The following is a 12,977-nucleotide window of genomic DNA, read 5'->3' as shown; positions in this document are numbered from 1 at the left end:
GTTTAGTCTAATTTTTAATTCTTTTTTCCCCCCATTATTTTCAAGAGGATTTTTGGAACTTAATGATAATTGAGAATATTCATCAATGTGACCATCAGGTGATTTTAACTCACAATTTACAACTGAAATAGTAATATATGGGACAGAGAAAAAAGGGTCTGATTTTATTTCATGAATTTGGACATCCATGTCTACCTATATACAGAAAACGTGTATTATTTTTGTTTTTACTTTGTTCTTGCTGGAGTTTTTAAAGATTAATTTTAAAGAGATTTTTTTATTCTCTTAAAGAAGATAATGACATAAGGATTAAGGGAGGAGGCACAATTGTGGGGTGAAACAAGTAAGCCCTAGGAGTTAGGAGACCTAGTTCCTGTCACACTTTGCTAGGAACTTGTTTTGTGCACATCCAGCCTATGAACTGGGGGGATTATACATACTAAAATCTAAGGGCCCATGTAATCATGCTATTAGTCACCCTCAAGAAGAGTAATATTTTCTGAACCTAGTTCCAGGAGGAAGGACTAGCAGTCTCTCCAATCCCACACAGTCAGATTTATGTACAAACAATATGGTTTGAGGAATCAGAAATATTTGCTGTTTTCTTATTGAAAACAGTTGTCTCCTGAAATGGATAATGAAATACAAAAACAGAAATATAGCACTGGAAAAGTAATTATATCAGCATCTAGCACAAACTGAGGACTTATTCTGTTTCAGGCATTAAGGTGAGTGCTATTTATGTGCTACCTAAATTAATGCTAACGTCCCTATTTAAAATAGGTATTGTTAGCCTTAAATTTTATAAATAAGAAAACCAAGGCTCAAGGAGATTCATGGACAGGGCCAGTTTATAAGGGAGGAGGGAAGGATTTGACTCAAGCAGCCTGACAGCGAAGTCTGTGCCTTCTCACTAAGCCCTAGTGCTACTACAGCATAGGAGAAAGCAGAGGAAACAGTGACTAAGCTATTTCACCTGACACATGCCTCAAGTGCCCACAGAAAGAAACCACTACACCTTCGGTTAGTTGAGTTACCTTATTGGCATCTCCAGAAAGTATGGCCTTTCCCAACTTCCAGTCCATATCTGATTGGCAAATGACCCCTTCCCCACAAGCTCCATTTCACAACTTGGGTGTGATTAGTGTAAGCTCAGAAAGCCACTGTCATATTACTCCTGAACTTAGTCCACCCTTTTCTTCCATAAGCTTTGAAGGGTAGAAATCAGGCTTGGGCATTGGAATCAAGACGCACTCCACTCTGACACTTCTCTCACCCCAAAGGCAGTTAAGCTCCTAAAAACACTCACGTTTATATTTTCCCATTCCCATCTTCCAGGGAACAACCTACCTCTTGTTGCAGGTGTCCTAGCCCTTTGCCTCCACTCAGACCGCTGTTACATACCTCCACTCTTGAGTACCCACCATGAAGCAGTTCAATAGACAGACAACATGGAGTTAAGATGAGCAAAAGGCATAGAGGAGAAGCAAATCAACTTCTAACTTGGCTGCTTACTGATTATGTGCCCGAAGGGAAGTCACCTGTCCTTGAGCCTCCCTTTCCTTCGTATTAATATTAAAAATGTGAGGGACTTAATTGTCCCAGATCTCAATGCAGGAATTTTTTTAGCTGTACCGAGAAAGCTTTGACTAGATTCAATGGGCCCTAATGGGAAAGGAGAAATGGCTTAATCTAGGGACAGAGAAACCTGGAATCTGAGAGAAGGAAGCCTCTAGAGCAGAGATTAAATTTTGGATGGATTCATTAGGTGTACCTCTTTAAATCCCAGTGACTGTGCATTTAATCAGTAGTTTTGAAAGTTTCATTTGTATGATAATTGCCTCATCATATCAAAAGTTATGTCTAAAAGTGCCTCACTCATGCCTTGGAGAAAGTAAATTTAATAGGTAATTCACATGCAACTGATGAGCAAAACTGAAGGTGGGCATGACATCACTCAATACCCCTCTATGAAGTCTTCTGGGAAAAGAATTTTAGAATTTTGAGGAAAAAACAAATTGCCTTTCCTAAGGATTGTCTCCTTTCTGATTATAATATTTATATAACTTGATCTTTTCTTATTTTCCTCTCTAGCTGGAAGCTCAAAGTGAAACTGATGACTCAGTGTACGCCTATGTTTAACCTATGTGAATTTGCACTTCTTCCCTGTTACTCACTTCTTCCTATCTTGCATTTTGTTTTTGTTGTTGCTGCCTATTTCCTCAAATATGTATTATAGTTAATTTCGCTATAAATGATTTCACATGCTAAAGTGCAGAGGCATAAACATCTAAAAGATGAAAAGATCTTTGTATTCTTCTTAAATCCTAAACCCTCTGTAACTGGTAAGTTTTCCTCTCTCTGGCTTGTTTCTAAGGACACACCTCCATGGCTCCCTGAATAATCCAAGAGCAGCCAAGTCCTGTTCTTCCAGTTCTTCTGCTCCACACATCCTGAAGGACCTCCTAGCACCTCCTAAAGATTCAGGCCCTGGCTTTCACCAAATGCAGCTAATTTTAAACACCTTGACTCTGCATTTTTGCTTCTAGAAGTCAGAATAAATGTGTCCTCTTTGGGGTCACATTCTAGTTCATTGAGAACATTTTTATTGACAGTACTAATTTTCCCTAAGCGTGTTGAAAGTTTCAATGCTGCAAAAATATTAAGTAATATGAGAATTATTATTAGCAAGAATAACCAAAGAATGGTCCAAAATAAGGAAACTAAAAGCCCAGATAAAGTAACAAGTCCCAAATCACAGATCAGTAAATGATAAAAAGATTTTAATCTGACTCCAAAGAATATTTTCTTAACCCCTCAAAATGCATGAAGTTTCAGAGATCAAAGTTTCATATATGCTTTTTGGAAAGTCTTTCAAAAATATTTGAGCCCCCTCTCCTGGGCTAGTAAATGAAAAACTGACTTATTAAAAAAAAAAAAAAGGATGAGGTTATTGCTGTTCCACAGAGGCTTTATTATTCTCATAGAGGAGCAGAGTGTGTGGATGGAAGACTTTGAAAAGTCTTAGTGCTGCCCTGTCACTGCTTCTATCACCTCATGACACAGAGGTGGCTCCTCGGTGGCCACTGCTGTGGTTCTTGCCAATTAGTCACAGCGGATCAGACCACTGCAAAACCTGACCCAGTTGAGCCAGAAAGATTCTCCCAGAATTATTTAATCTGCACAGTAAGACCAGACTGAATTCATAGAGCATGATGACAATTAAGGCTATGCTCTAGTCCAGAATAAAAGATCTACATGCTTCTGCTACTGAGTTCTCAAGAGCTGTCCTCCTGAGTCCTGTCCTCCCCAGAACTTTGAATCTGAAAGCAACTCCAGTGTATGTCCAATAAACATTTTGTTTGTCTTCCTCTTTTTACACAGCCGCGATAGGTTTTCATGCAATACAAAGACCCTTTAATAACATAAATGACTAAACAAAGAGTGAACACCTATTAAATAATGAAAAATGCCTATTACTTTCTACAACAAATTCAGACAACCCACACACTGCATTTTCCAGAGACTGTGCCAATCCACCCTGCAGCTTTATTGAGATGTAACTGACATATAATGGTGTGCAAGTTTAAAGTATAAAAGTGATGATTTGCAATATGTATGGTGTATATTGCTAAATATTTACTACAATAGGGTTAGTTAACAAAGCCATTACTCATATAGTTGCCATTACTTTTTGTGGTGAGAACTTTTAAGATCTACTCTCTTAGCAACTTTCAAGTACATAATACAGCATTAATTATAGTCACCATGTTGCAATATACCTTATATTGATCTTACCATTTAGCCACTTTCACCTATTTCCTTTCACACATAACCCTCCATCTCAGGCAACCTACTGCAATCTACTCTCTGTCTTAACAAGTTCCAATTTGTTTAGATTCCACATATAAATGCAATCATACAGTATTTGTCTTTTTTCTGTCTGGCTTATTTCACTTAGCATAATGCCCTCCAAGATTTATCCATGTCACAAATGACAGGATTTTCATCATCTTTGTTAAAACTGAAATATAAATATATATATATATATATATATACATATATATATATATCCACATTTTTTTATCCATTTACCCATCAATGGACACTTAGGTTGTTTTCATGGTTTGGCTATGGTTGCAGTGAACATGGGGGTGCAGGTATCTCTTCCTGACAGTGATTTTAATTTCTTTTGGATACATACCCAGAAGTAGGATTGCTGGATCATATAGTAGCTCCATTTTTAAATTTTTTGAGGAGCCTCCATAAGGCCTGCAGCAATTTACACTCCCACCAACAGTGACCAAGGGTCCCCTTTTCTCCACATCCTTGCCAACATTATTTCCTGTCTTCTGATAACAATCATTCTGACTGTGTAAGCTGATAAACACTGTGATTTTGATTTGCATTTCCCTGATAAATAGTGATGTTGAGCACATCATCATATATCTGTTGACTATTTATATGTCTTCTTTGGAAAAGTCTCCATTCAAGTCCTTTGCCCATTTTTTAAATTAAGTTGTTTTGTTATTGAAGTGTATGAGTTTCTTACGTATTTTGGATACTAACCCCTTATCAGATATATTATTTACAAATATTTTCTCCCATTCCATAGATTCCCTTTTTATTTCATTAATTGTTTTAAGACTATGCTAATTTCAAGTATTAGTTCCACGTAAGCAAAATCACTTAAGATTTCTACTCTATTAAGTTCTAACAGACAGACTGCTTTTCCCTAACAAAAATCCCCCAAATTCCTTTTCATATCCTGAGTGCCTAACTGTGGCTGGGAAATACATTTACTGAAACTGTAGTAATCATATTACCTAGGTTTAAAAAACATGTCCTATCAGAGTTTCTCTGTCTTTATATTCACCTCTTTGTTGTACAATTTGAAATCACTCTTCCATGTTGGTAGTAAAAACAAAACAAAACAACAACAACACACCAATAGAAACAGGTGCCAAATCAGTACTGGATTTGATGCACCACTAAGAAGTAACTGTCTGAGATCTCCAGCGTAATAGAGAGATTTTGAAGATTTCAATTACATGTTTCCTTTTTCTACCCTTTGCTGCCTTTTCTTCCTGTCCTCAGGTAAGACCCCTCTCTACAGCCTGTTTTTGAAGATTAAGAATCTCTTGCATTTACAAAGTGTTTTTCTTTCATGAATGCTTCACATTATTATCTCACTATAATGCCATAACTGCAATAAAAATTAAAATACACGGGTCAGGCATTATTTTCTTTATATAACAGGCAAGGGAGGAGAATGAGGCTCAGGAAAGATAACTGACATGAAGATACATGAGCTAGTATAGGCTGAGTGGGAACTCTAATCAGGTTTGTGTAGCCTTCAACACAGCACCCCTTTGTGAATGATACCCTGAAGACAATCCACAGTTGTCCCCAATCCCAAAGTTCCTGCCAAGGCATCATTTTTCATGTTACAGAGATGCTGAGCACAAAGAGTACTTCTATTAAAATATAATTCAAATTAAATCAAGTCACTCTACTATATCCCATCTCATTCTGAGAAAAAGCTATATTATTAAACTAGGGGCCCAGTGCACGAATCCATGCACCTTGAAAGGAACTGTGGGCCGTGAGGCTATGGTGGGCACAGGGGCAGGTCTCGGCCCATACTCTGTGCCCCTGCTGGGCCCCTCCAGCGTGGACCTGGTCCCTTCTGCCAGCAGCCCTGCTCCTGCCGCTGCCGCTCCCACGCGCTTACGGCACCAGCCTTGCTCACGCCCACTGAAGTGGCTGCTGCTGCCTGGATCGCCCCTCAGGAGCAGGGGGAGGTGGAGAAGCCCTTAGAGAAAATTGGGACCTGTCCAAGATCACTCAGATTGCTAATTTGTGCAAGTCTAAAGCCTGAACTTGAACATAAATCTGCGCAAGCCTAAAGTCGCTGTTTTTCACTTCACTGCTTTTTCAGTCTGTATAGGGTTTCCTTATGTTATTTTTATGTTGAGAAGAAGGGGAACTTACTAATTCAATAAATGACTGAAGACCTAAAAAGTCAAATAGGTGATGGTGAGATAACCTAGGAACTGGTAACAGGAGGAAGCCACTACCAACTCATCTGAGAAGAAAGAAAAGAGGGGAGTATAACCAGAGCCAGGGACTGCAGTCAACTGACAAAAGCTAGAACCAAGGCAAACCTATCCAGAAGGACCTAGCAGCTCAGACATGGTACAGGCACTTCCAGAGTCTTCTTCCAAATAGAGAGGGACAGGAGCCTACATTCTGGCTTCCCCCTTTTCCAACCACCTATCTCCTGCCTGGGACTCCCAGGGGCAGAGCAGAGGCCCAGAGTCAGCTGACCTTGGAACCTGAGAAAGTCAACCTGTAGGGTTCAGCCTCATGCCCTCTGTCTTCCCCCCACCCAGAGCAGAGTAGAGGAACAATGGGGAATGAATTCGAGGGCAAACAGCCCCAAAGCTGGCACTAGATCAAGTCTGAAGGCAGACTATGGCAGACATTTTGGGTAGGGGAAACAACTTGATTTTTCATTAAGGCATAAAAGTGTTAACAGCAAAGAGATTTGGCTATCTTTTCAGCATGGCTGGGACTGGAGTCCATGTGAAGAAAGGGGTATTGAGATCATGAAGGGTCTTGCATGCCAAGCCAAGGAGCTTGAAGTCTATTTTATAGGTGGTCATATATAACCAAAATTATGTCTTGAAAAGAAAATGCTGGCATCATTATAGATGTTATCATGGGGGGTGGGGAGGATAGGTTAGAACCCGTTTGCCAAAGGCTGGTGTAGTAAAGGCCTAACTTGGAGGGAGGGTCAGTGAAGCTTTGGAGCGGTCCTGCCGTAACTACAAACTTAATAGAGATTGACATTCTGGCGGTATAGACTCCAAACCAATGAGATTTGTGAGGACCTAGACTTGTCAGACAATACTCTGAAAATGCTTTTTCATTTCATGCTTTAAAGTTTCTTTAGAAGTGTAAGGGGTGTAAGGATAGGAGTGTAAGGGGTCTGGAAACACTATCAGAGAAAAAACAATGGAGATGTTTACCTTAGAGAGAAGGAATCATATCTCACTGAAAAGGTGAGTTACCTTTAGAAGAGCAGGCTCTCTAGAGTCTATGACCCATGGGAAAGGTTATCCAGTGAAGGCCCTTCTGAACAGAGGCCCCAGAAATAAAATAAGACACACTGAAATCTGTTCATTGCTTTATTCATTCTTTCCAGGAGTCACTACATTTTAGGATGGAACAAGTTTCAGCCAGAAGGAGGAGACCGTCCTCCTCCTTCCGTTCTTGCTTTATCCTGCCATCACACCAAATATGAAAGGGCCCCCTGAAAGGTAGAAAGACAGTAATAAAAATAAGGGCAGGTTACATGTAATTAGCACATTTCCAAAAATAGTCACTCCTATTTAGCCACCATTTTCCTGACAGGTAATCGAAGTCTCAAAGTGGTTAAGTCCGATCACAGAGCTGGTAAATGGCAAAGTCACAACTAGAGAATAGGTCTTGCCCTGGTTGGGAAGTTCAGTTGGTAAGAGCATCATCCTAATGTACCAAGTTTGTGGGTTTGATCCCCTGTCAGGGTGCATGTAAGAGTCAACCAATGAATGCATCACTAAGTAAAACAACAAATTGATGTTTCTCTCTCTCTTTTTTCCTCTTCTTTCCTCTCTCACTAAAATCAATTTATACATTAAATTATTTTTCTTTAAACTCATAGGTCTCTGTTATTCACATGTTCCTACTGAAAATGTAGATACTGCACTTTTCTCAAGATTACTGAACATGAAACTTTATATGAGCCATCAGTAAGGGGGAAATACACATTCACAAGTGAGAACTGGGTGAGGTGGGAGCTGCATAAGCATTCAGGGTAGCTGAGCCCTGCCTGTGACAAACTACCCCACAAGCTGTAGTTACCAGCAGTTTCTTCACAGCCTCAGAGGCCTCTGGGCCCAGCTCATTCACAGACTTCCTTAGCCCTTCTATGAGGTGCTCAACAGAAATGCCCATATTTTCCAGTAGAAGCTTTAATGGATCCAGAAGGGTGAGAGCATCCTGAGGTGAAGGTAAGTCATTCTTGTCGAAGAGGAAGGCGGTAGCTGCAGAGCAAAAGGGAAGCTGAGTGAAAGAGGATCATCTGCTCCTGTCTATGACCTCACCACGTTGCACTCTGTCCATCACGGCTCCATTCCAGCCATGCTCATCTTGATTGCCCATGAAAACTCCTGCCTTGGGGCCTTTGCACCTGCTGTCCCAGTTCCCTAGAACTTTCTTTCCCCAGCTAGCTACATTATTTGGTCTTTCCTCACATTATTTGGTCTCTCCTCAAAAGTTACATTCTTAGAGAGGTATCAAAAATAGCACACCTGTAACCCTCTATCTTTATTTTTTCTTACCACTACCTAGACTATTAAATCTTTTTGTTTTTGCCTCCCTCCTCTCATTAGAATGTAGGCTCCATGAGGAAAGGAACTTACGTTTTACTCACTACTGTGCCCCATGCCTAGCTCACCGTACTGCACCTTGGCAGGTAGTAAGCACTTAAACGATACTAGTGATTGACTGAATAGGGGTGTACTTTACATGTGAATTGAAATGCTATAAGCAAACTCCACTTGGGGCCAGGAGTGGATCCAACCACAGTCCAGGAAACTGTTCCCAACCAATTTAACTCAATGCTATAAACATAATTGAGCAATGACTCTGTACCAGCTGGTGTAGCTACATAGATGCATAAGATAAGAACACTCCATTCTGAGAGCTCACATTGTCTGGTGGACAATATAGATCTGTGCACACCACAGTGTTGCATATTATGGGCAATGCTCTATGGAAATACAAAAGAAGGGATGACTAATTCTGCTGTGGGTGAGTGTTGCAGGAATCTTGGAAAATGCCAGAATCACAAGGTAAACAGGGAACAGAATTTTAAAAAGAACAAAATTAACAAAGGCACTGAGATATTAAAATGAAAGTACGTGCACGGTGTAGTGAGTCTTCTGCCCAGAATGGCTGGAGTGCAGAATTCCAGTGGGGTGTGCTGAGGAGTGATAAAGGGGGTGAGGCTGCAAAATTCAGGTGAGGTCAGGTTTTTCAAAGCCTTGAATGACATACTAATGAGTTTGAGGTGTTGTTTTTTGTTTGTTTGTTTCCTGAGGGCAATGGGAAGCTATCAAGGCATTTATATGAGACAACTGCATTTTATATCTTCAGTTTTAGAAATGTAACTTTTATGTAGAAAACTAATCAGTAGAAAAGTGTAGAGAATGGAAAAATACGTATATTTTTATAAAATGCGTGCAGATATGTAAACATATTTGTGTATGAACAGATTCATAAGAACTCCTATAACATATTCTCCTGCTGACTAAGATCCTGCCATAGTTCATTTTCTTCTGGAATCCTTTTCATGTACCTGTTCAAATCATAAAAAATTGAGTCTGTTCACCTTCACCTTCTCCCACCTATTTTCCCTCCAGAATTCCCTTCCAGTGAATGATATTTATTTCCCTCCACCCATCTTTCAGTGGTCACCTCTGCCAGTGGATGTTTGTCCCTGGAAACTAAAGAACAAAAATAGCTGAAACTAATGAAATTACAAATTTGTCAAAAATTTCGTAAGCTGCCACTTAGTTTCTCATGACTGATCTCTTTACTTCTTAAACACTTTGGTATCTTCTCTGCATGTAGTTATATACTTCTGGGGGAAGGCTCTGCAATGCTTTTTGTTCTCTGAGTGAGCAGTGACCATCACTGAATGTGTCAGTTCCCATTATCCTCCAAGAAGCCAGCCTCTGTACCCAACCTAGGCATTCAATAGTTCGCCCTCACTCTCCCAGGGCTCTAGCTGAATACCACTGTAATCACTTCTACAGAAGTCTTCTCCCCCTTGCCACACTATAGGTACCCTAAGAACAATTTTTATGTCTGACCCATCTCGAATCTTCCAATGCTTATCCAGTGCCCAACAAGTTGTAGCCATTCAATAGATAGCCACTGGGGTATTGGGCTAGGGCAGTGGTCGGCAACATGCGGCTCGCGAGCCACATGCGGCTCTTTGGCCCCTTAAGTGGGGCTCTTCCACAAAATACCAACTTCTGCGCATGGGCCACGAAGTTTCAATCGCACTGTACGTGCACACCTGCACGTGATATTTTGTGGAAGAGCCCCACTCAAGAGGCCAAAGAGCCGCATGTGGCTCGTGAGCCGCAGTTTGCCGACCACTGGGCTAGGATTTAGATTGGGGTAAGTGGAGTACATCTGAAAACCCTTCCAACTTTACCATTCTGTGATTCTAAAACTCCCCCCACCATATACCACTGGAAGCCTGGGCTGACTAGTTGTGTCCTATTAAGAGAAAAGTAGAGAAATGTCATAGGTTCCAGGCTACTTACCAGAGTAACTGCAAATGCCAACAGTCACCAGCAGGAATACAGTGACTAGCTTCATGGTAGGTTACCTGTGATATCTCTGTCTGGAGTTAAAAAGTAAATCTGCCAAGGCAGGGGTCTCACGTGCTTCAGCAAGTGTAACGGTGGCTTTTGCACACCCGCATATTTATACACCTACCGAGGGCCTGAATTTCAGTCACTGCCACTTGATTCGCTGCAGCAAAAAAAGAGCATGAACGTCATGCTTGTCACTTAAACAAATGGGAGGTTTTCCGTCTTCCCTTCATGTTCTCATGAGAAACAAAGCCCTACTTTAAAGCATTCTCAAGGCCCTCTTGCAGAAGCCCTTGCAAAACAAAACAGATGCCAGGGGTAGACAAAGAGCTCTAAGAATCCTTCTTCTGAAAGAATATTGAAAAATAAGGGAAGGTTTTGCATTGACAAGAGAAGGAGTGAAAGTTCTGTTGTTCTTCTACCTTTCTATTTATTTAAAGTTTGGAGAATTGCATTACCCAGTGAACTACCCAGTTGAGGAAGCGATCTGGAGGTCCCATCGGCCTGGTATAATATGGAGGCAGCTTAATGACATCTAGTGCCATATTTCTGTAGAACTTATCTCCACCCATCCCAGCTCCACTCACACATCTACTATGGCAAGATCTCTGACCTTTGCTAGTGCCTCCAGTTGTTTTGGGAAACCCTAGGGTGTGCCTTCTCTGTACCCTCAGATGGAATAATAAGCTCAGGACCTAAAATAAAAATGCCTTTTTAAAAACTTGGGATGCAATATTTTCTCTTTGTGTATTCTTGGATTAGACATTTTTATTTTACTTTATAGTATTAGTATCCTTATCTAAAATGGGGACATTAACAGCAGGACAGTCCCAAAGATGTGACTCTAAGAAAAACTTTATTTTGCCAGACCCTATCTATATAAACAAGATGAACTGCTGAAATATGCCTATTAGAACCATCTGGTAGTTCAAGCCCTTGCAATCATGCAAAAGGAATGCTGAGCTGGCCACAGAAACAATCTGCTGGAAAGGCTGCCCTCCTGGAACCAGGACTCAGTCATGGGGACTCAGGATGACCCTGTTAGGAAGCCCAAGTCTTGGAGCTCCTTAGGGAACCTGGTGCCTCATAAGCAAGGAAGAGGAAAAAATAACTTTGCAGGCAAGAAACGGAGAACAGGGTTCCCTGGCCAAATGGCCCCAGCAATCCTCACTATTTAGGAAGGACTCTGAACACTTTCAGGAAGATATGCTATGGCACAGTCCCTTTAAGGTGCAAGGCTAGGGGTTGGAGCCTAACTTCAGGATGTCATATTGTGGTGAGGATTTAATGAAATTATGTAGACAAAGGATGCAAATGAACCAAACCAAGATTAACACTTAATAAGTCTCTTCTATTATTAACTCCTATAAGTTACTGAGCTACCATGGCTATTTCTTTATGTTTCTGCTGCATTGTAAACTGCATGTAGGAGATCATGTAGTATTACTGCCACTCATACTCAGTCCTGCTACTTCTACTGCTTTCTCTGCAAGAGATGGCTTCCGTTTTTCCTGGGTATTACCACTCCACCAGGTATACTGATGTGTCCAAACCCTCAAAAAGCAAGGTTATGTGGTACAGTGGTGGTGAGTCCATGCCATCTTTATTTATATGTTATAATCTTTTTATGGGACACTAATCAACACTGCCCTCATCTGTGCTTGTCATTTGCCTACATTTCCCCTCTTCTGCTCTGCTCTATACTGGAAGTTGAGTTGGTCATACTGTGGTTTCCAGACTTCCTTGTCCACTGTGTCTGGTTAGGATTAGATACTGGAAGGCACTGGTGGAGGCTGAATCTTCCCCATGGTTCCCTGTCCTTCCAAACATGCCCTTTGTCTGTGCTCCCACCCAAGCCAGGCCGATCCACCACTGTCCCAGCTTCTACTGGGTGGCTCCAGCTCTGGCCCCAGCTTCTCACTCTGCTCCTCCAGGCCAAGAAACAGGGAACAGCCTCCAGCATTTTCTAATATTAGGACAGACTCACCTCCACCTCTACCACCACCACCCCTATTGCTTTAACTGTATTTCTAACATCTTGTACATTATCATCCAAGTTAAATTTTTCTTGTTTTGATCACCTGGTAAGGTTTTAATTTCCTGGCTGGTTTCTGACTAATGATGCATCCTAAAATACTGTACCACTTTTGGTAAAAACAGATCTTTCCTTTTTAAAACATAGGTCTCTCTCACACAAGCACCAAGTTATGAATCCATGAGGGGCAGGGCCAACACTCAAGCAAGAGAAATAGAACTTTATACACACACAGATGTTTCTCCCTCCCAAACTCTGCAGCACTTTGTACTGTTTCAAGTTTGTCTGCTGGTCCCAGAGGTGAGTTCTTTCCTAGACCCCTTTCCTAATAAAGTTCTGATGGGCCTATCAAGTATATATGCTGTTTTGGCCAAAACCTAATAGTAGACATGGATGGCTTACATTAAAGGTTAGAACCGGCTCCACACTAAACACACCTGTACAGTCATCAAGCACTAGTTTTCACTCATTTAACAGATATTTATTGAGCATTTACTGTGTGCTAG

At 41.0% G+C, this 12,977-nt stretch overlaps 1 protein-coding gene across 1 annotated transcript; it reads right to left on the bottom strand.

Annotated features, from left to right (window-relative positions):
- Positions 1-7,728: 7,728 nt before the first annotated feature.
- On the bottom strand, positions 7,729-10,542 carry SCGB3A2 (secretoglobin family 3A member 2). The gene is made up of 2 exons (XM_059695349.1): positions 10,386-10,542; positions 7,729-8,090 (listed from the first exon to the last, which is right to left on the bottom strand). The coding sequence occupies exons 1-2, from the start codon at positions 10,438-10,440 to the stop codon at positions 7,816-7,818; spliced, it is 330 nt and encodes a 109-aa protein (XP_059551332.1). The 5' UTR covers positions 10,441-10,542; the 3' UTR covers positions 7,729-7,815.
- Positions 10,543-12,977: the final 2,435 nt, after the last annotated feature.

Source organism: Myotis daubentonii, chromosome 5 (genome assembly GCF_963259705.1).
Source record: "Myotis daubentonii chromosome 5, mMyoDau2.1, whole genome shotgun sequence".
In the NCBI taxonomy this organism is placed as follows: Eukaryota; Metazoa; Chordata; class Mammalia; order Chiroptera; family Vespertilionidae; genus Myotis; species Myotis daubentonii.
The sequence above is the reverse complement of the archived record's forward strand: the minus strand, read 5'-3'. Positions and strand labels throughout refer to the sequence as shown.

Coding starts and splice junctions, on each gene's coding strand:
- SCGB3A2 (XM_059695349.1), bottom strand. CDS start 10,440: ATGAAGCTAGTCACTGTATTCCTGCTGGTGACTGTTGGCATTTGCAGT. Junction 8,091..10,385: donor TGGCATTTGCAGTTACTCTG/GTAAGTAGCCTG, acceptor TTTGCTCTGCAG/CTACCGCCTTCCTCTTCGAC.